The sequence below is a fragment of the Arachis stenosperma genome, chromosome 2 (genome assembly GCF_014773155.1).
Source record: "Arachis stenosperma cultivar V10309 chromosome 2, arast.V10309.gnm1.PFL2, whole genome shotgun sequence".
NCBI classification, from domain to species: domain Eukaryota; kingdom Viridiplantae; phylum Streptophyta; class Magnoliopsida; order Fabales; family Fabaceae; genus Arachis; species Arachis stenosperma.
In genome coordinates this window covers 102,471,118-102,492,052 of record NC_080378.1, presented here as the reverse complement: position 1 = coordinate 102,492,052, position 20,935 = coordinate 102,471,118, and the positions used below count along the sequence as shown (strand labels likewise).

Here is a 20,935-nt window from a genome sequence, read left to right as displayed (position 1 = left end):
TTCATACTAAATCAAATTTAACAATATAATTATTATTATTATGTGTTGAGTTTAACAAAATATTTTTTAACATAAAATACAAAAGAACTATTTATATTTTATTTTGAGACAAATATAAATTAATAAGTGGTATATATGTATATAAGTATTAATTTTTTTTTAAAATTTTGTGCACGTGGGTTCGTTCCTGGCTGTGAAGGAAGATGTGAGTTGTGAAGGGGTAGGCGGCGATAGACTCAGCAACAACGATAACAAAAGTTATGCGGTTTTTTGTGAAGAAGCCGAGAAGAAGATTTTGGGTGAGAATGACTGAGTTTATCTTGCATGGCTACAAAGTATAAACTGAAACTATGAATCACTGAATGTGTGATGTGAGGCAAATCCTAATTCCTAAAAAGTGTTTATATGTATATATCCGGGACGGGTACACCCTAAACTCGACTATGCACTGTCCTGAGCAAATCTGTCCCCGACTCGGGTCAAGTTATTACCCTCTCCATCCGAGTATGAAACGGGTCGGATACCCGCGTATTCGGAAATTCCTGCCAAGTCTAACCACTTATTGATATTCCATTTATTAAGGGTTTATCGCTAGCCAATGGATTGCTATATACACAAGGCGAGATTCTAACTCCTAATAGTTGTTTAAGCGGACGAGTGAGATGATCATTTAACAAATTCAAATTAATTAAGACAAATACTAATTATTTTTAATATTTTAATATTAAAAATTTTAAAAATTTGATTTTAATTATAATTTTATAAAATATTTATAATAATAATTATTATATATATTATTTAATTTTTTAATAAAATTTTTTATATAATGTATTATCCCATACAGGATATGGGAATATACACTGGTAAAAATAAAAATTCGTCTCTACGACAATTTGAAAAAAAATATCTCATTACTAGTCTTTTCATGTATACACATAGCTCTATGTCAAAGCAAGCGGTGACATTTAAACTCTTATTTGGTTAAAAAATCAAATAAACATGCCATTCAAAAGGGGTCTAAGACACTAATGTTTTTCTAGCAGTGAATATTAAGATAATAGTTTGGTGCTTGCATTGGCTATGCGTATCTTGAAGGGATGCTACTTTTAACATGATCTGTTAACATTGACAAGAAAGTACAGTCAATGCAGGGACGGACATAAGAGGGGACGAGTGACGGCCTCGATTCCCAATTTTTTTTAATAGTAATAAGTTATTAGGTATAATTTAATTTTTTTAAAAATTATTTATTATTTTGTCTAGTATAAATAAAAATTCAGTCTAATTTAAATATTAATAATTTTTAATATCTACAAAGTAAGTAACAATATTAAAGAAATCTGAAAAAGATATTATTACTAATATTTTTTAATTAAATAAAAATTTTCAAATCTCATAAAGTGAATTCTTTTTCTTCTTGTAGCCGTCTTTTTTTATTCGTTTGGTATTAATTTTCTCTGTTTCAACTGCTATAATTAAGAGATCTTTTTCAACTATGAATATTGTGAAAAATAACTTAGAAACAAAATAAAAGATAAATTTTTTGCTAATTGTCTTTTAGTTATATTGAAAAGAAAATTACTGAAAAATTTGACACAAATTCTATTATTGGTGAATTTTATGATACGAAGATTCGACCACTTCGTTAATAAAAAGTATACACATATTTTTTTTACTTTAAAATATATTCTCTGTCGGTATATTTTTATAATAAATCTTATATTATATAATTTTTTTTACATAATTTTTAATATTATATGTGTTTTTGGCCCCCATAATATCATTTTTGAATCCGTCCCTGAATCAATGGGTTAAGGGACCACGCACATGCAAAATGAAAAGAAAGAGCGGCATCCATCTCAGATTGGTACACATTTTTTTCCAATCCGTATTTGTTACTCCATCAATAATTATAAATCTATGGGTAACGTTTGTTTTGAAGTATTGAGACAGAAATTAAAAGATTGAAATTTAATATTATATTTATTGATTTAGAGACTAATATTAAATTTTTTGTTTTTGTTTTCAAAATTTTAATATTTTAGTGAAAACTAAAATTTTTAGAGATGACGATTGAATTTTTAATAATATTTTATACATAAAATACCTTCATTTCAATTAACTAATTCTAATTAATTAATTCTAATTTTAATCTTTATATAAATTAAATTAAAATTTTATTCTTATTTTAATTTCTATCTTCTATTTTGTACTAAACAAAATATTAAAATTTATTTTAATTTTTATTTCTTAATTTTTATCTCTCAATTTCAATTTTTTCCTCTCTATTTTTCCACCAAATACTACCACATAAACTTGCTCAAAGATTTGAAGACTGAAACCGTACCACACATGCAAGAGTTGACTATTGGTCTTGGAACGTAATGGTTGGGTTCATTTTTTATTTTTCCATTATGTTTCTTCCAACAAAGTAACCATAGTTGTTCATTCACTTGTTCATATGAAAATTTATACATAACTAGAATGAGATTCGCGGACACTCGAAACAGTTAATTAATAATAGTATATAATAAATATTAAAAATTATTAAATTAAATGTGTAAACTAAAGTTAAATTTAAAAGATATTTTATTTAAAATAATTTATAGTACAAAAAATTTAGATATTAGAGAAATGAGACTCGCGCATCGCGCAGAACGGTAAATTAATGATAATATATAATAAATATTAAAAATTATTATATTTTATAGAATTAAATTAAATGTGTAAACTAAAATTAAATCTAAAAAGTATTTTATTTAAAATAATTTGTAATACAACAAATTTGGATATTAGAATTGTATGTACAAAATGACGTTTTTATTTGGTGGTTTGATTTTTATATTTGTTTTAGTTGATAAACTTAATTTTCTTATGTGGCGCTCGTCTTCCTATTTTTTATTGGTTGTTGTTAGAGTTGTTACTTTCTTCTTTTTGTGTAGGTTCTTGTGAAGACATGTTCTTTATGAATTGTTGAGTTATATGTACTTTCTATTGTGTTGTTTGTTCCATCTTTGTAAGTATGTTCTTCTTTTGAATATGTGTCTTGAATTTGTATAGTTTTCTTTCTCCTTAATCTCTTGATGGATATGTGATCTTCGTCTAATGATATTAATGTTGGCGAAGTTAGTTCCTATAATCAATGAATAATTTAAATTAAAAATAAAAATGATGTCTAAAATAACTAAAATAAGTGATTTTTTTTAGTATTACCTGTTTTATTTGTTGTAATGAATGTTGAGGTTCAGTGTTTCTTGTTGGAACAAATGTCTTGGTAAAAATGTATTGTTTACTGTATCTTTTTTTTCTAATATAAAATATTTTTGACAAAAAAATAGAGAAAAAAATTTATTAGACCAAAAAAATATCCTATTAAAAAATTATTATAAAGATATTTATAATTAGAGAAGAAAAGAATAAAAGTATTAATAATAATTAAGAAAAAGAAACGAAGATTGTTTTAAAGAATGTTAGAAAAGAAATAATAAAGTACATATTAATAATAATAATACTGAAGAATGATGTTGCTGCTTTAGGCTTTTAACCTTTGTCTTTGGCCATCTTTTTTTCTTTTCTTTGCTTTTTTTTTTTAAATTATCAAGTCATAAAAAAATAAAGAACAATTCAAGAAAATGAAAATAGTAAGATCAATAGTAACTATACAAATCAAAATATATAGGAGAAAAATAAACTATTATATGATAGAACTAACATGAGTATATTTCATCATTAAATAAATAAAGTTAACGCACAACAAAATTACATATAAAGAGAAAAAAAAGAAAAAAAAGAGTTAAAATATCCAAAGTGATAAAAAGATTGTTTTATGGAAGACTATAAAATAATGAACTTCTAACTAAATTAAATTGTATTTATTATTATTAAAAAGGGTAAGAGAGAGTAGCAGAAAAATGGTTTGTGTGTATTTAAGTTGTGTAGAATGATACAATATAGAAAGAAATTTATAGATGCTAAGAGAATCAAAATAATAAAGACGTAATCTCCTATAATAAATATTCAGATATGTTAAATAATGCTAATTGATCTAATTGATCCTAATTATACTCTAACAATTATATTCAATTAATTGATATACATAATATTAAATTGTGTGATACTTAAATATCTAATCAAATCAATTAATTGATATAATTAATTCACTGTAATAAATTATATTTAATGAGGTCAAAAAAATAAATAAGAAAATATTCTAAGAAGCATGTCACGTCAACTTTATCATTAAGTGCAAAAATTTGATTTTTATATAATAAAATAGATAGATATTTCATTATTCGTTATTTTAACTTATCTATTATATATATTTTTTATATTTACCACTCAATATATTAAAATACAATTTATGTCTAGATAGGAATTACATAGATATTTAATTAAAAGAGTATTTAATTTTTAAAATATAATAACAGTTTTAATTTCTTTGATTTTTCTTTTTACATTTTTTGTGTTTTTTAAATAAAAGACAAACCTATAGTAAAAATAGGAAGAGATGGTAGTATTTATTGAAGAGGGAAAAAACAAATATAATTAAAATTCGTACACACAGACACTTGGCTTCAATGAATCTGTTTACACCATTCAACTCAATGTTCTTTAGCTTTCTATTTTTTCTCTTTTATTTTATATGAATTTATCAGTGCCAAACATGCATCATATAGAGTGTTTTTTAACTCCATCCATTCTAATTCATATATTATCTTTGCTAAACAAAATATAAAAGAAAAAAAAGACGATAAATAAATTAAAGTTATTATTATTTAAAGAGAAAAGGATAAGTTAGTATTTTGTATTTTAAATTAATTAAGATTCAAATGAAAGATAACATTAATTTAAAAAAGTTAAATTAAAATTAACTCAAACATTGATATTTAAATTATAAAAAAATTAATTTTTATATTTTATAAAATATTATACTCGCGGTAATTGTAAATATGACGCTACTTAAAATTAAATGAAATAACACATTAAAACAAATAAAAAAATAAAAAATAACTTAATCTTGTATAAAATTCATCTATAAAATTCTATACCGAAAAATAAATTTAATTTTAGTATATTAATAATATAAAATATTTTATATAATCATTCAATTCAATTCAATTCAATTTATCTATTTAGATCATTATTAAAAAATAAATTTAGCATACCGACATACAATTACTTTAAATTAAGCAACAATTATCAATACTATATAAAGGACACACTATTCCACTAATAATGTTATATAAAGAATAATTTTCTAATTTTCTATACTAACATTGAAAAGTCTATATAATACTATATAATAATATTATCATTATCAATACTATATGATATAAAAAAAATCATCGTGCTAATATAATATTATCAATATTATATAAATCATCTTTGTATTTATTTTTCTATGCGTATATAATATTTAATTAACACATTAAGACATATATAATATTAGTAGTAAAATTAATTAAGTAATATATATTATAATAATTTATATTAATATTTAAATATCTAATCAAATTAATTAGCTGATATAATTAAGTCATAATAATAAATTGTATTGAATGAATTAAAATAATTAAATCGAAAAACATTTTCCGGAGCATGCCACGTCAGTTCTATTATTAAGTGTAAAAATTTAATTTTTATATAATAGAATAGATTTATATTCATATTATTTGTATTAATTCGAGAGTTTAATCTATTCCGTCAATTTTTAGTGAGCAAAATTAAACTTAAAACTTTGAAATTAAGATTGATTGCTAAGGAGTTGAACTTTTCAATCCAACATAATTTTCTTGAGTTGGGGGGTTGAATTTGGCCAGATTGACTAGGCACTTTCACTTCTATTTATTTGTTTAGAGTTTTTTTTTTATTATCTAAAATAAATAGACAAGAAAAACAAGTAAACATAAACCTGGAGCAGAGGAAGTTTCTTATCTTGGCTAAATTTTCAAATCTTGGAAGTCAACACTTTGTTCCATAAGCATTAAGGGCTGTTTGGAAAGTTTGGGAAATAATTTTTTTGAGCTTTTGGCTTATGAAAAGTAGTAGTATTAATATTTGGTGTAAGTTTTAAAATTAAATTGCGATTTTTTAAGAAGTTATTTAGGAGTTTATAAAGAAGTTAAAAAAATGATTTTTCTCATAATACTACTATTTTTTACTACATTTTTAAAAAATAAGCACTTTTAAAACTAAAAATCTAAATACAAAATAATTTATTTATAAGCTATTTTTAATATAGTCATTTATTATTTAACTTATTTTTTCAAAAAAACCTTAATTAAGTTATTTACCCAAATTGAATATAAATCTAAATAGAGAGACTAATATTTCACTCAATTACAAAGGAGACTTTGACATTATTAAATATTGGCAACAAAAATCAAAACCCGATAAGTGACCACCAGCAATATTAGAAATAGATTATCATTTTTCTAATTTCAAATCATAATAAAAACTTTGAATATTGATATTTTTTTCAATAATAAAATATATAAATTAATTCAATTAAAGATTAAATTAGTTGTCAATGAGTTATAATTTAAATAGCATTATAGTCTTTGTATACTCAATTAAGAAGTCGCGAATTCGAGTCTCCTATCTTTGATAAAAAAAAAGGATTAAATTAGTTCGATAAGACTAAAATATAGATAATTTATTGAATAACTTTTGAAATATATATATATATATATATATATATATATATATTTGTAAAATTTTTAATTGATATAATTTTTATAAATATAGATTTAGTTTATATTTTTAGATGAATTCTACCAAACTCTCTTAAATAACATTTAACAAAAATGTGTTATAACTTTTAATTAGTTAATATTTTGATCTAATTACTAATTGATTATACTAAATATTAATTTGAGTTACCTAAATTTAACTAAAATTAATATTTTAACTATATTAAAGTCAGCTTATGATGAATTTATTGTTTAAAATAGATCCTTGTATTATTTTTAAAAACATTAACAAACAAAACCCTCTTCCCAAATCTTTCTTCGTCCCAAGAAAAAAAAATTTTTCTTCTTACTGAAAAATAAAAATTTAACCTCGAAGAATGGAAAATTGTTTTCGAAATTAGGTCCATATACTATTAAAGTAGTTTAATGATTCGAGTTTGAACATTGGTTGAACAAATTAGAGTGTCAATTGTCACTCTGGGCGTATAGGCTACTCTTGTATTGGAGGGAAAGTGGTGGGGCAACAGATGGAACGTAAAGCTTGGGCTCTATGTAGGGGGTGGAAACACGTGGTCAGGTCTTGTTCTTAACAGGCCTGGTCTGTTATATAGTTGATTGGTCTAAATTTAGCTTGCAACCTGTTATAAATTTTTTATAAAGTATTAGATTTAGTTTGTTATTCAGCCTGATCTGATTTAAAACTTGTTAAAAGGTTTGATAATTTTTTTTATAAAAATAATAAAATTATTTAAAAAATTATTTTTTAATAAAAATATTTATATGTAATATATCATATATTTAATATTTATAAAAAATTTATAATTTTTAGTATATTTAAAATATATAAAAATATTTATAATAAAATATAATAAATTTAAAATATTTCATAATTTTATTAATAATAAATAATTATTTATATATTTAATTATATTTTAACATGCGCAGACAGATCTAACAGACCTATAAGACTAATTAGTAAGTCTGAACTTAGTCATTAGCGTATTAAATCTTTTAAAAGAATTTGAGTCTATACCTATTTTATAATAGGTCAAGCCATGTCAGGCTAAAATGTTGCGGCCCTGACAGGCCGCTGACTTTTTTCACCCCCTAGCTGTATGTGGAACTTCTTGCATTTCCAAATTCCAAACCAATGTCACAAACCCCAAATTAAATTCTCTTTCATCAGTTACTGTGAATCTATAAAAGGAAGCGATAACATATGGTTAAATGCAAAAAATTTAAAACATCTTCACCTTTCTATACATAGATAAATAAGCCTTTTTTCAATGATGATGAGAATTGAGAACCACCTTTTCTTATGGCTTTACTTGCTACTACCCTTGTGCCTAGTGAACTTTACTATCACCATTAATGCTGCTACTTCCCATTGTCTTGGCCATCAACATTCTTTGTTGCTCCATTTAAAGAACAACCTCACATATAACCAAAATCAGTCCAAAAAATTAATTCATTGGAACCATGTTCATGATTGCTGCCACTGGAAAGGGGTCTCTTGTAACAAGGGACATGTTATAGCACTGGACTTAAGTCAAGAATCTATCTCTGGAGGTAACTTTAGCAGTCTCTTCCACATGCAATTTTTGCAGAATTTGAATTTGGCTTATAATGAGTTCATCTCCTTTGAAACTTGTTCTGAGTTCCAAAACTTGAAGAATCTGAGGTATTTGAATTTGTCAAATGCTGGCATTGTGGGAGAAATTCCAAAAAATATCTTCCAATTACCATCCCTTCAAGTTCTTGATTTATCTGATAATCAAGGACTTAATGGTTTCCTACCACAAAATATCCCACATCAATTTGCATCTCTCAACTACTTGAATCTCAGTCATACAAATTTTTCTGGACCACTACCACAGTCTCTCTTCAACTTGAGGAAACTATCAACATTGGATCTATCAAATTGCCAGTTTAATGGGACACTTCCTAATTCAATGTCAAATCTTACCCATGTAGTTTATCTAGACTTGTCATTCAATAACTTCACTGGCCCTCTTCCATCTTTCAATAGGTCCAATGCTCTTAGGAGTTTTGCTCTCAATCATAATTACTTTAGTGGTACAATTCCATCCACCAATTTTAATGGCCTTGCAAATCTTGTGAGAGTTGATTTAGGAGATAACTCTTTCGATGGAAGAGTCCCCTCAAGTTTGTTTGCACTTCCATCTCTACAAAAACTCATTCTTTCGTACAATAGATTTGAAGGCCCATTGAAGAAACTACCAAATTGTTCTTCCTCATCTTTAGAGATGCTTGATTTGAGTGGAAACAATTTTCAAGGTCCCATTCCCCCATCTATTTTCCAACTCAAAAGACTCTTTTTGCTTCAGCTTTCAACAAACAAGTTCAACGGCACAATAAAGTTGGACAATATTCGGAGCCTACCAAAGTTAAAAACATTTGATCTGTCTCACAACAATTTGTCAGTTGTTGGTACAAATGTTACATATGATCAAGATTTCTCATACTTCCCCATGCTTAACAATCTTTTGTTGGCTTCATGCAAGTTGGATGCATTTCCTTCCTTCTTGAGAAATCACTCCACTTTGCTTTACCTTGACTTATCCAACAACCAAATTGAAGGAATCATACCCAATTGGATTTGGAAATTTGAATTTTTGATGGCCCTAAATCTTTCCAATAACCTTTTGGTAGGTATGGAAGGGCCTTTTCAAAATCTTGGTTCAAATTTATTCCTCCTTGACCTTCATGGCAACCAATTGCAAGGGCCTGCCCCCATTTTCACTAAAAGCATTGCTTACTTGGATTACTCCAACAACAATTTCAGCTCATTCATTCCAGCAGACATCGGTAACCAAATTCCAAACATAGTTATGTTGTATCTTTCAAACAATAGTTTTCATGGAGAAATCCATGAATCCTTTTGTAATATGACATTTCTTCGATTGCTTGATCTTTCGGATAATCGCTTCAACGGCGAGATTCCAAAGTGTTTGGCAACAAGTGACAGATCTTTGAGAGTATTAAGTCTTGCTGGGAATGAACTCAGTGGCCATGTACCAGACACATTCCCAACATCTTGTGCTTTAAGGTTTCTAGATTTTAATGGAAATCTTTTAGATGGAACCGTTCCAAGATCTTTGACAAATTGTCAAAATCTACAAGTCTTGAATCTTGGAAAGAATCAATTAATTGATACTTTTCCTTGCTTCTTGAAGAACATTTTGACACTGAGAGTCATGATTTTAAGGTCAAACAAATTTCATGGGCATATTGAATGTCCTAGTAGCACTGGCAACTGGGAGATGCTTCAAATTCTTGACCTAGCCTCCAATAACTTTAGTGGCTTGTTGCCATCATCACTTCTGCAAAGTTGGAAAGCATTGATGCATGATGAAGATAGATCACGGTTTGGGCATTTATCTTTTGGTTTATTTGATTACATTAATCTTATACAGAATGTTGGGATTTTAACCAGAGTTTTCAGCAATGCTGATAAGATGAAATTTGCTAAGCTTGTTGCCATGGAGCCACTTTTTGTGGTGGACCACTTTGTCTCTCATATCATGGAAGGCGTATATGGTATTGGTAGGTATGAGGATTCAGTTACAATTGTGAACAAAGGTCAACAAATGAAGTTGGTAAAGATTCTCATTGCCTTCACTTCATTGGATTTCTCATCCAACTATTTTGAAGGGCCAATACCAGAAGAGATCATGAATTTCAAAGCATTGCATGCTCTTAACTTGTCACACAATTCTTTCTCAGGCCATATCCCTTCAACTTTGGGAAACTTGAGAAATCTTGAGTCCTTAGACTTGTCAATGAATTCTTTGGGGGGAGAGATTCCGACTGAGCTTGCAAGCTTAACTTTTCTTGCCATCATGAATGTCTCTTATAATCATCTTGTGGGAAGAATTCCAACAGGTACTCAAATCCAATCGTTTGAAGCAGATTCATTTATAGGCAATGAGGGGTTGTGTGGGCCACCATTAACCCAAAATTGTAGTGGTGAAGGAGGACAAGGACTGTCACAACCGCCGTCATCTGAAACTACTAACTCTCATAGAAGTAGCTCAATTGATTGGAGTTTGTTAAGTGTGGAATTGGGATTCACTTTTGGGTTTGGAATATTTATCATGCCACTCATTTTGTGGAAGAGATGGAGGTTGTGGTACTCCAAGAAAGTAGACGATGCTCTATACAAGATTGTCCCTCAGCTTGATTTCGTATATGAACGTCATGGTGGCAAGAAGTATAGATATTTAAGGTGGAAGCCTTATTGATTGTTGTTGCACTTCATCTTTATGTTGCTTTTTCTATTTTATTTTATTTTTGTTGTTTCTTATTTTTCTTAATTTGTGTGTACTGTGTAGTAAGTATAAAAATAAGGACTTCGTTAGCTTGGTTGAAGCTAGCCATGGATGGGGAGTAAAATCGTGATTATTTTATTTGAAGTTGTTTTAGGGTTAGCATAAGAAACGAAGATAGTCTATGTGTTACTACAAGTGTATTGTAATTAATAAAGGAAAAAAATTGATTGTAATTAAGATTAGTTAAATTTTATAATGTCTATAATTTAGTGTTTAATTTTTGTTTAATTTATTTTTTATGATAATTTTTAAATATTTAAATTTTAAATTTTAAATGCTAAATTCTAATAATATAAAAATACAGAATAAAATATATCAAAATTTGTTTATGTAATAATTAATAAACAACAATTAGAAAAAAGTTAACTGGCACAATCTCTACAAAGGTTTTTTTATTTAATTTAATTAAATAAATATAATAATTACTGAAATAAATAATTATAAAAATTATTATAAAAATATATTCTTTAATTTTATCTCGTTTATAGTGTAAATAAGTAATGCTTGAACGTATCTTATTTACAGTGTAAACGAGATAAGACCAGTATGCGTAATACGTGTATATCTCGTTTACAGTGTAAAAAAATTTCTGGTATATGCAGGACATCAACAGCGGAGTGCAGCCGACGATGTCTGTAGTGCCTCAATGTGTTGCAGAGCACAACGAATGGTACGTCCATGGCTCCATGCAAGCACCGCCAAACCCCAAGACAACCCACGACGTCGCTAAAAGTCCTGAAGCAGCGGCAGCCACCACAGATGGACCAAGTTATTCGACTTGTCTGTCATCAGGTACCTCCGATCAATAGCAAAATGTAACACCTCACATACTGTTGGAGTGTCTCTGGGTCGTCCGTCGGGTGGCATAGCGCGGACACGGTCCCGCAGTCATCTCAGCTTCAGCGAGAACGACTCCTTCCTATGCGCCCCCTGCCACTACAAAAATTCTGGTTAAAACGGCGATTTTTTTAGGTATTTACGGCAGTTTGAACCGTCATTATTACCAAGAACGGCGGTTTTAGAAAGTGACGTAATTCTGAGCGTCATTCTGGTTATTACGGCCCACAATTTCATGGGTTAAAACTACAGTTTTTGGATAGGTTAAAACGGAAGTTTAAACCGCCATTTTTTCCTAATAAAATGATGGTCTTTAGTTAGTTAAAACGACGGTTCAAACCGCCGTTATTTTCTGCTCTGGAGCGCCTTTGCTTGCACGGTGCCAGTTTCCATCAGCATCAATGTAAGTCAGAGCAGTTCTCTTGTCAACAGGATTGAAAGGTAAAAAGTGAACATCTATAATTCCAGCCCTTGCCTACAGCACAAGGCATATACATGTTCAAATCGCCGTTATTTCCTGCTCGGGAGCGCCTTTGCTTGCACGGTGCCAGTTTCCATCAGCATCAATGTAAGTCAGAGCAGTTCTCGTGTCAACAGGATTGAAAAGTAAAAAGTGAACATCTATAATTCCAGCCCTTGCCTACAGCACAAGGCATATACATGTTCAATTTTTGGCGCGATTTTTGAATAATGAAATCAAGGACAAAATTTAAGGACACTAAGCTTTATGAAAGAAGTTAAACCTCTTTAGGATCTGCAAGCATTCCAACAATAGCAGCATCAATGGCATCTTGGTTTTTCGGTGCCATTCCAACAATAGTAGGCATAGAGCATCAATGGTTTTTACATAGAAGAGTGAGCTATGATGACTGCTCACCGGAGGAGGAGGGAACGCCAGGCTCACCCCGCTTCCACGGTGCTGTTGTAACCCTAGAGTCAAAGAAACCTCATTGAAACCCTGCTGTTGCTGCTGCTGCTGGGTGTATGAAGAGAAATCAAGCTCCACCGATCCAAATGTGTCCATCACTCGCCCCAAGCATTCTTCTTCTGCTAGACGAACCCTTGCATTGATAAACCAGTTTGAAACCTGCTTCATTCATTTCCAGACATACATTTACATTTTAATTAACAATGCTATCTACCTACCATAATAAATGAATGTGAAAAGAAAGAGATGGACGTGCCTGGCTTCTCGATAGGCCAGTTTGGCGGGCTAGAATATGTTTATCAACGTCGCTTGGGTAACTGCAAGGAATGAAGGACCAAATATACGACCTTAGCTTCCATTGAATTAATGTGACATACATGCATAGTAATTATATTAATTGTAACATGGATGGCAATAATAGTCCTACACAGATCGCATCATATATGACAAAATAGGGATGAAAGTAATCCGGATGGTGATGCACAGAAACTACCAATGTTGTACCGTATAGTTATTAGCAAGGCATCAATGATTGAGAAAACACTTGCAGTTACGTTGTTGACCACTTTATTGGTTTTAGAGTGAACATTGATTCTTTCGCAAAATCAATATTCTACCTTACTACTTATTGTATTAATCTACCAAGAAAGAGAGGTACTTACGGATGGAGGAAATGCTCAAAGAGCCAAGCACGAAGAACAGAAACTGAGCGCTTGGGAAGGCCATGCTGAGGTCTCCATGGATGAGTTTCCATCATGCTCATTTGCTGGAATGCCCTTTGCTGCCTCAAAGCTTGGTCAATGATCTTCAGCCTCGGGGTTTCGCCCTTGGTGGTGCCTGGTGCAACTGGATCTTTCTCTCCCATGGCCTTTCTTGTCGCCTGAATCTGCCCCATTATCGCATCCATCAGGTTTCCTGAAATATTTAGACATGGCTTTCTGTGCTAAAGCCGTGTAAACCGTGGCAGCACCGTTCCCAACCACCGTTCCCAGCAACTGTGTAAACCGGAGGCTCAGATGGAGGTGTACCAGGCCCAAATGCGCGCCGCTGGCATCGACCTTGCTGGTGGCACACGGACATCACCGCCTTCTGTGCCTCCAACTCAAGGCCACTGATAAACCCCATTTGTAGGGTTTATCTTATGCTTCATTTAAGGGATTTTATGACCTTTTACCCACATTTATCCATTGAAATAGCATGGTTTTATAACTTCTCCTTTAATTGTGCTTAAGAGTGAAAACATGCTTTTTAAGGTCTTAAAATAAATAAATCTAATTCTCCTTGTTTCCATTAGATGCCTTGATATGTTTGTTAAGTGACTTAAGGTTTAGGAGGCAAATATTGGACCAAGGGAATGAAGGAAAAGCATGTAGAAATGGAGAACTCATGGAGAAATAAAGGAAACGCAAAAGCTGTCAAGCCGACCTCTTCGTACTTAAACGACCATAACTTGAGTTATAGAGGTCCAAATGATACAGTTCCAGTTGGGTTAGAAAGCTAACATCCGGGGCTTCGAAACGATATAAGATTTGCCATAGTTGCTATACGTATGGTGGCGCGCACGCGCATAGTACGCGCACGCGCCGTTGCTGCCACCTGGTCCACTTAAAGCAAAACGTGGCCAGCAATTTTAGAAGCCTTGTGGGCCCAATCCAACTCATTTCTGATGCTATTTAAGCCAAGGATTGAAGGGAAATCAAAAAAACCTTTAACCATTAGTTTAGTTTAGTAGTTAGAATTAGTTTCTAGAGAGAGAAGCTCTCTCTTCTCTCTAGAATTAGGATTAGGTTTAGTTCAATAATCTTAGATCTAGATTTTAATTTTTGCTTTCATCTTCTTCTACTTCTATCTTCTCAATTCTTTGTTGCTACATTCATCTTCTTCCATTCTTTTGTTGTAATCTCTTTTATGTTGTTCTTGTATTTTGTTATAGATATAGTATTGTTCCTTCTACTCTCTTTCAATTCAATAAAGGTAATTCATAATAAATGTGTTTCTTTTAATTGTTGTTGTTAATTCTTTACATTTGAATGTTGTTAGATTCTATTCATGTTGTCAATTTGCTTTGCTTTTCTTTTGTGCCTTCCAAGTGTTTGATGAAATGCTTGGTTGGATTTTAGTGTAGGTTTTGTTCCTCTTGGCCTAAGTAGAGTAATTAGTAATTCTTGAGTTATCTAATTCCTTTGTTGATTGATAATTGGAGAGATTACTAATTGGTTTGGAGTGCACTAAAGCTAGTCTTTCCTTGGGAGTTGGCTAGGATTTGTGGCTCAAGTCAATTCATCCACTTGACTTTCCTTTCTTTAGTAAGGGTTAACTAAGTGGTAGCAATGAACAATTCTCATCACAATTGAGAAGGATAACTAGGATAGGACTTCTAGTTCTCATATCTTGCCAAGAGCTTTGTTAGTTGTTAGTTTATTTTCTTTGCCATTTATATTTCTTGTCCAAAAGCTTAAAAACCCCAAATATAATTCACAACCAATAACAAGACACTTCATTACAATTCCTAGTGAGAACGACCCGAGGTCCAATACTTCGGTTTATAAATTTAGGGGTTTGTTTTAGTGACAAACAACTTTTTGTATGAAAGGATTAGTGATTGGTTTAGAAACTATACTTGCAACGAGAATTCATTTGTGAATTCTAAACCGTCAAAAATCCAATCATCAGCCACGGGACTGACGACGAAGACGACTACCTAAATCTGTAGATATTAGTTTTTTATTTTATTATTTCATTGTGTTTATTTGATGCACTTAACTTTTAATTTATTTGAACATTGTATTATTTATTTTAAATAAAATTTTTTATTATCTATGAATTGACCACTAATTGTGTGAAAAAATTAAATTTAATATTAAAATTGACTATTTATTTTAAATTTAAAAAAAATTGACATTACCGTCGGAATTACCTGGCGTGGAACAACATTTTTTGGCACCAACATTACCGTCGGACAAAATAAATTCGATGATAGACATTTACTGGCAAGATTTATACCGTCTGATTTTTTGCGACGGTAAATTAATTACCATCAGATTTATTTGATGAATCCGACGGTACACAATATTTTTCTTATAGTGGGTGCTGAACTTGGGACTGGGGGTATCCGTGGCCGAGGAGAGATTTGGATGGGAGGCAATTTGGATTAGGCACGGCATCAAAGCGGGGATGTCCGTGAAAATTTCGGGACTGATCCAATGGAAGGTGGTTTAGGGTGGTGGTTTAGGGCTAGAAGGAGAGGAAGAAGAAGAGAAAACCACGGTGGTAGTGGTGAAGATGAAGTTCAATGATGATGGTGATAAAGATGGAGATGCAAAGAGAAAAGAGGAGAAGAAGAAGATGAAGAAAATGTAGGAGAAGGGGAGGAGGATGAAGAAGAAGAGAAATATGTTAAAGAGTGGGGTTTTAGTCCCTCTAACCAAAGGACCTGACTCTTGGCACTCACATTTCGACACTTCAGCCTCAATCAGACTGACAATCATTTGTCATCCGGTTGCAGGGGCCATTTTGTCCATTTTTGTAAGTAGGTGGGATTTTGGATGAGGTTTAAGGATGATTAGGGTGCGTTATGTCTCATGAGGAAAAGATAAAAGGCCAAAAATGATATTTATCCAATTTTAAATTTAAGAGATTAAACTAGTAAAAATCATGAATATTAGAGACTACGTTAATGATTTAATCCATCTTGACCTTGTTTCGTCTGATTTTCTCTCTTTATCCAAAAATAGTTGGGCTACACATCCAAGCATTTTTGTATCCAAGTTCAACCAAGTAGGCCCAATACCAAAAAAACCCACTCTCATTAATGATATGCGTGTTACACGCGCCGGAAACCCCCCAAACGTTACCAATTTAATTCGCGCTAGAATATAAAAAAATTTTTGTTTTTCCAACTCGAAACTACAACAAAGGAATTTCAAATCTCTCTCAAAATCTCTCAAAAATCGTTCAAATTTTCTGCGAAAACTACTACAAAATTGGGTGGAGCATTTGAATTCATCAACAAAAAATACACAAAAACAATATCAAAGATTCCGCAAGGTACTGAGAAAACTATTGTTAATATGTTCAATTAATTTCTCGCGTTTCTTCTAGTTTGATTTAAGGTTTAGTGGATTGAGTTCGTTCATTTAGTAGATCGAGTTTCTCTAATTCCATTTTTTCTTGTTTTTCTCCGTAACTAGGGATCAAATGAAACTGCGTTGTTTATTAGTTCTAATAAATAATTTGTAAAACCCGGTTAATTAACGGCTAATTAACCCATAAATGAGAATTTATTCTAGAAAGCCTAAAATGTGATTTTTATGGCTAAATGTGATAGAGGAGACTGAGACGAGAATTTTGGTACCAATTTTATAGAATTCGGACCAAGATTGGACCGAACGGGCCAAACCGGGCCAATTGGACCCAAAGTGGGCCCTTGGCCCAACATAACTTAACCAAAACCCTAGTTTTCAGCACTCTCTCTCCTCATTTGTTACACACACAAGCTGAAATTAGAAAGAAAGGGAGGGAGAACACTCTCTCAAGTTCTCTCCCTTGGTTGATCTTCAAATCACCATAACTTTTGATCTAGAGCTCCGATTGCCGCCCCGTTTGCAGTCACGCGTTCACCGCGGAGAGCTCTAAAAAACCCATACAACCAATCTTGAGGTAAGCTACGTGTTGCTGTTCGAAATCTCAGCCCTTAATTTCGAGTTTCATGGGTAAAATGTTGAGATTTTGGGTTCTTTGATGTTATAGGACCCAACTCTCTTGAAGGAGAAGGTTAATCTTGTCTCCTTGGACCTTGGGTGAGGTAAGATTCTCAACCCTAGTGTGATTTGTGATTTTATGATGTTTGGGTTTTGAGATGTTGTGTATGGGTATGATGGTTGTGGCTTAGGTTGTGTATATGTGAATATTGGAGCTTGATTGGTGACTTTGAAAAGCTTGGAAAGGGTTTGGTGGTGAAAAATCTATTCTTGGAGGTGTTGAGGCCTTAAGAGCTTGTGGATAAGTGGTTTGGAAGTGCTCCGGTGGAGCTTGGGAAAATCGGCTAAGGTATGGTTTCGGTTTCCCGTATCTAATATGTAATGTGGTAGGAAATACTTAGGCTAGAGGCCCTAAGATAGGCATTGAATGGTTGATGTTGTTGAATGATTGAGATATATGATGTGGTCATATATGTAATGATGATTATTGATGCCTTGGTGGTATGATGTATGAGCAATATGCATGTTGTGATATATGCTTGATAATTGGTTATGGTTGAATTGTGGGTTGAACCATGTTGATGGTGAGTATGATGTTGATTGTGTACAATAATGATTTATTGGAATTGGTGTTGTTGAGAATTGGCATGAGGAATAGTATATGATATGTCAATGTGTTTGAGTTTGAGCCACTTGGGTGAAGTGGGGTAAAATGATGAGATAGTGATTTTGGTAATTTGTGGTAATGTGTCAATGTGTGAGTTGAGGAGGCTTGATGTTGAATTTGATACATTTTGATTGATTTCAAAGAAAAGGGATGAAAATGGCATGTTTTGGTTGATTTTGAAAAGAGTTGAAAATGGTTTGTTTTGAAAATGGCATATTGTGGTTTTGTATGAAAATATGGTTTTTGGGCATACTTTGACGGGACATAACTTGGACTACGGATCTCCGTTTTGTACCAAATATGTTTAGAAATGAAATTGGATCCGGGATGTCCATGCCGTTCGAAGAACGGGTGAAAAACGATTTAAAATGAGGGAGTTATGTCCGTTGGAAGATTGGGGTGTAAACTTGTGAAATTCTGCAGCTTTTAACTTAGAGAATTTTTAGCAGAATAACCCCTTGCGCGTGGGCGCACCTGGCGCGTACGCGCCGATCTCCGAGAAGTGCCATCCACGCGTACGCGTGATGTGCGCGGGCGCGCCGATTGTGCTGCACCCAATGCCCAGCCATTTTCCCGAGAGTTATGCCAGAACTGTGCCGGTGTTGTGCCTGGGGCACGAGAACACCCGCGCGTACGCGTGGTTGACGCGTGCGCGCCGATGGGCAAGTTTGGTATCCACGCGTTAGCGTGCATGACGCTTACGCGTCGATGAGTTTTTTTAAGGCCATCCACGCGTGCGCGTGGAGTGCGCGTACGCGCGGCCCTGTTTCATCCCAAAGTTGATTTTTGAGTTTTAAAAGCCAAATCTCATACTTCTAAGCCTCCGATCTCACCATTTATGTCTTAAATCATTATGGCATGTCTAGCTATTAAAAAGGGGCTAGTGAATGAGGTAACTTGCGAGTGAAGCAAGGGGAATATGAATGATCAATGAGGATCAAGATGATTATGTGAGATGCGGAGGATGGTGGTGGAAGTGCTTGTGATGCCATGGGCCGAAAGGCTATAATTGTTAATGAAATGGCTGGTTATGGATTTAACCGTGAGCCGGAATAGCTGTGTATGCTATGAATATTGGCTGGTTCTGGATTGAACCGTGAGCCGGAATGGCTGATATGGATGTTGATCCATGGATGAGAATTCATGCATGATGATGCTGAATTATTGATAATTGTGAAATTGCACTTCCACTATCTGAGGTACGAGTTTCCTTGGGTAGTAGCAGTGGCTAGCCACCACGTGCTCCAGGTTGAGACTCGAAGCTCTGTTAACCCTATGTCGTAAGTGTGGTCGGGCACTGTGAAAGGCCCGGATGAGCTCGAACCCCCGTAAATATTCACCAGTGAGGGTGATGGATATGGATCATGTTTATGATCAAGTTTATAACGAGTATAACTCGAGTTTGGGGATGCACGACAGAGGGACAGTCCAATGGTTAGCGACCAGGACTTGTCGGGTTGGCTATATAACCGACAAGATGATATCATCGGCCACTAGGGACAGGCATTCATCATATGCATACTATGTGAATTGTTTGAGATTGCCTATTTGACTGCATATTACTTGCTAATTGTCTAAATGTCTTAACTGCTCCTATTTGTATATTCTTGTCTGATATAACTGTGTTTGTTACATTATACTCCTGCTGGTGGTTGGGAGGTGAGAAGGAATTGGAAAGGGAAGTATTAGTTAGACTGAAGAATCTTTAGTCAGATGCCCCTATATGGTTTAGCTTGTTTATAAGCTTTGATATTATCTAGAGGAAGTTCTAGGATTGCCTTTGGCTTTCCTCTATTATGTATTATATATGTGGAAGCTGTTACCATGCTGGGGACCTCTGGTTCTCACCCATGCGGATTTTGTGGTTTTCAGATGCAGGACGTGAGGTTTCCCGCTGAGGCATGCTGGAGACTTCTATTATTGCGAAGGTCCTTTGTTCTCGGGGCTATGTTTTGGTTTATACGTTTTGCTTAGATACTTTTATCTCCATTAAATAATACAAACTGTGATGACTCCTCTTATGGGAGATTTTGGAGAATAGGTTTTATGTATTTGTGTCCCTTTGGGTTTTCTTTGGGGTTTTTCTTTATTTTATCATATGTATATATTGCTATGCTCGGACCGGTTATCTTCGCAGCCGGATCTTGAGTCTTGATATTCCTGTTTTTGACACTCCTTTGTATATATAATCTCGCGTTGGTTTATCCTTGTTCGTTACGTTATCGATCGGAGTGATGCGCTTTTGAGTTGCGGTTTTTGTTTACCCCTTTTTCTACAAAGGCTCCTAGTTATATTCAATCATTCATACTACTATACGTACTAAATTTTTACTTTAGAGGTCGTAATACCTTGCCATCTCTGAATTATGACTTAAGCATAAGACTCTGTATGGTAGGGTGTTACATTATGGTATCAGAGCAGTTCGTTCCTGTAGAGCCTGAGGAATGGACTGACTATGCTTCTGTGCATTCTCTGTGTGTGTGTTATGTGCTGTTAGTATATCTACTTGATATAATTGGCATAAACGTTCATGAGTATGCATTTGGGACTTTGAAGCACTAGACTTCCGATATTGAGACTGATCAACTTAATATCGATTGTTGGGTGTGTATAGGAACCAGATGGCGCCTCGTGGACGCGGTAGAGGTAGTGCGAGAGGTCGTACGAATGCTCGTGCACCGGAGAATAACCCTAATGACCCGGTGAACTTTATGGCTGCTTTGGAGAACATGGCTGCTGCTATGCAAGCCACTGCTGAG

General features: G+C 32.8%; 2 protein-coding genes across 2 annotated transcripts; one reads left to right on the top strand and one right to left on the bottom strand.

Annotated features, from left to right (window-relative positions):
• The first annotated feature begins 8,629 nt into the window (after nt 1-8,629).
• On the top strand, nt 8,630-11,193 carry LOC130960178 (receptor-like protein 49). The gene is made up of 2 exons (XM_057885497.1): nt 8,630-8,738; nt 8,829-11,193. Exons 1-2 carry the CDS (start codon nt 8,645-8,647, stop codon nt 10,955-10,957), a joined length of 2,223 nt encoding a protein of 740 aa, XP_057741480.1. The 5' UTR covers nt 8,630-8,644; the 3' UTR covers nt 10,958-11,193.
• Nucleotides 11,194-12,215: 1,022 nt separating this feature from the next.
• LOC130963317 (homeobox protein BEL1 homolog) lies at nt 12,216-13,704 on the bottom strand. The gene is made up of 4 exons (XM_057889447.1): nt 13,472-13,704; nt 13,066-13,126; nt 12,759-12,968; nt 12,216-12,356 (listed from the first exon to the last, which is right to left on the bottom strand). Exons 1-4 carry the CDS (start codon nt 13,702-13,704, stop codon nt 12,216-12,218), a joined length of 645 nt encoding a protein of 214 aa, XP_057745430.1.
• Between the last annotated feature and the right edge of the window lie 7,231 nt (nt 13,705-20,935).

Coding starts and splice junctions, on each gene's coding strand:
- LOC130960178 (XM_057885497.1), top strand. CDS start 8,645: ATGTCAAATCTTACCCATGTAGTTTATCTAGACTTGTCATTCAATAAC. Junction 8,739..8,828: donor TAGGTCCAATGCTCTTAGGA/GTTTTGCTCTCA, acceptor TTGATTTAGGAG/ATAACTCTTTCGATGGAAGA.
- LOC130963317 (XM_057889447.1), bottom strand. CDS start 13,704: ATGGGGCAGATTCAGGCGACAAGAAAGGCCATGGGAGAGAAAGATCCA. Junction 13,127..13,471: donor TTTGAGCATTTCCTCCATCC/GTAAGTACCTCT, acceptor CATTCCTTGCAG/TTACCCAAGCGACGTTGATA. Junction 12,969..13,065: donor CTGGCCTATCGAGAAGCCAG/GCACGTCCATCT, acceptor TGAATGAAGCAG/GTTTCAAACTGGTTTATCAA.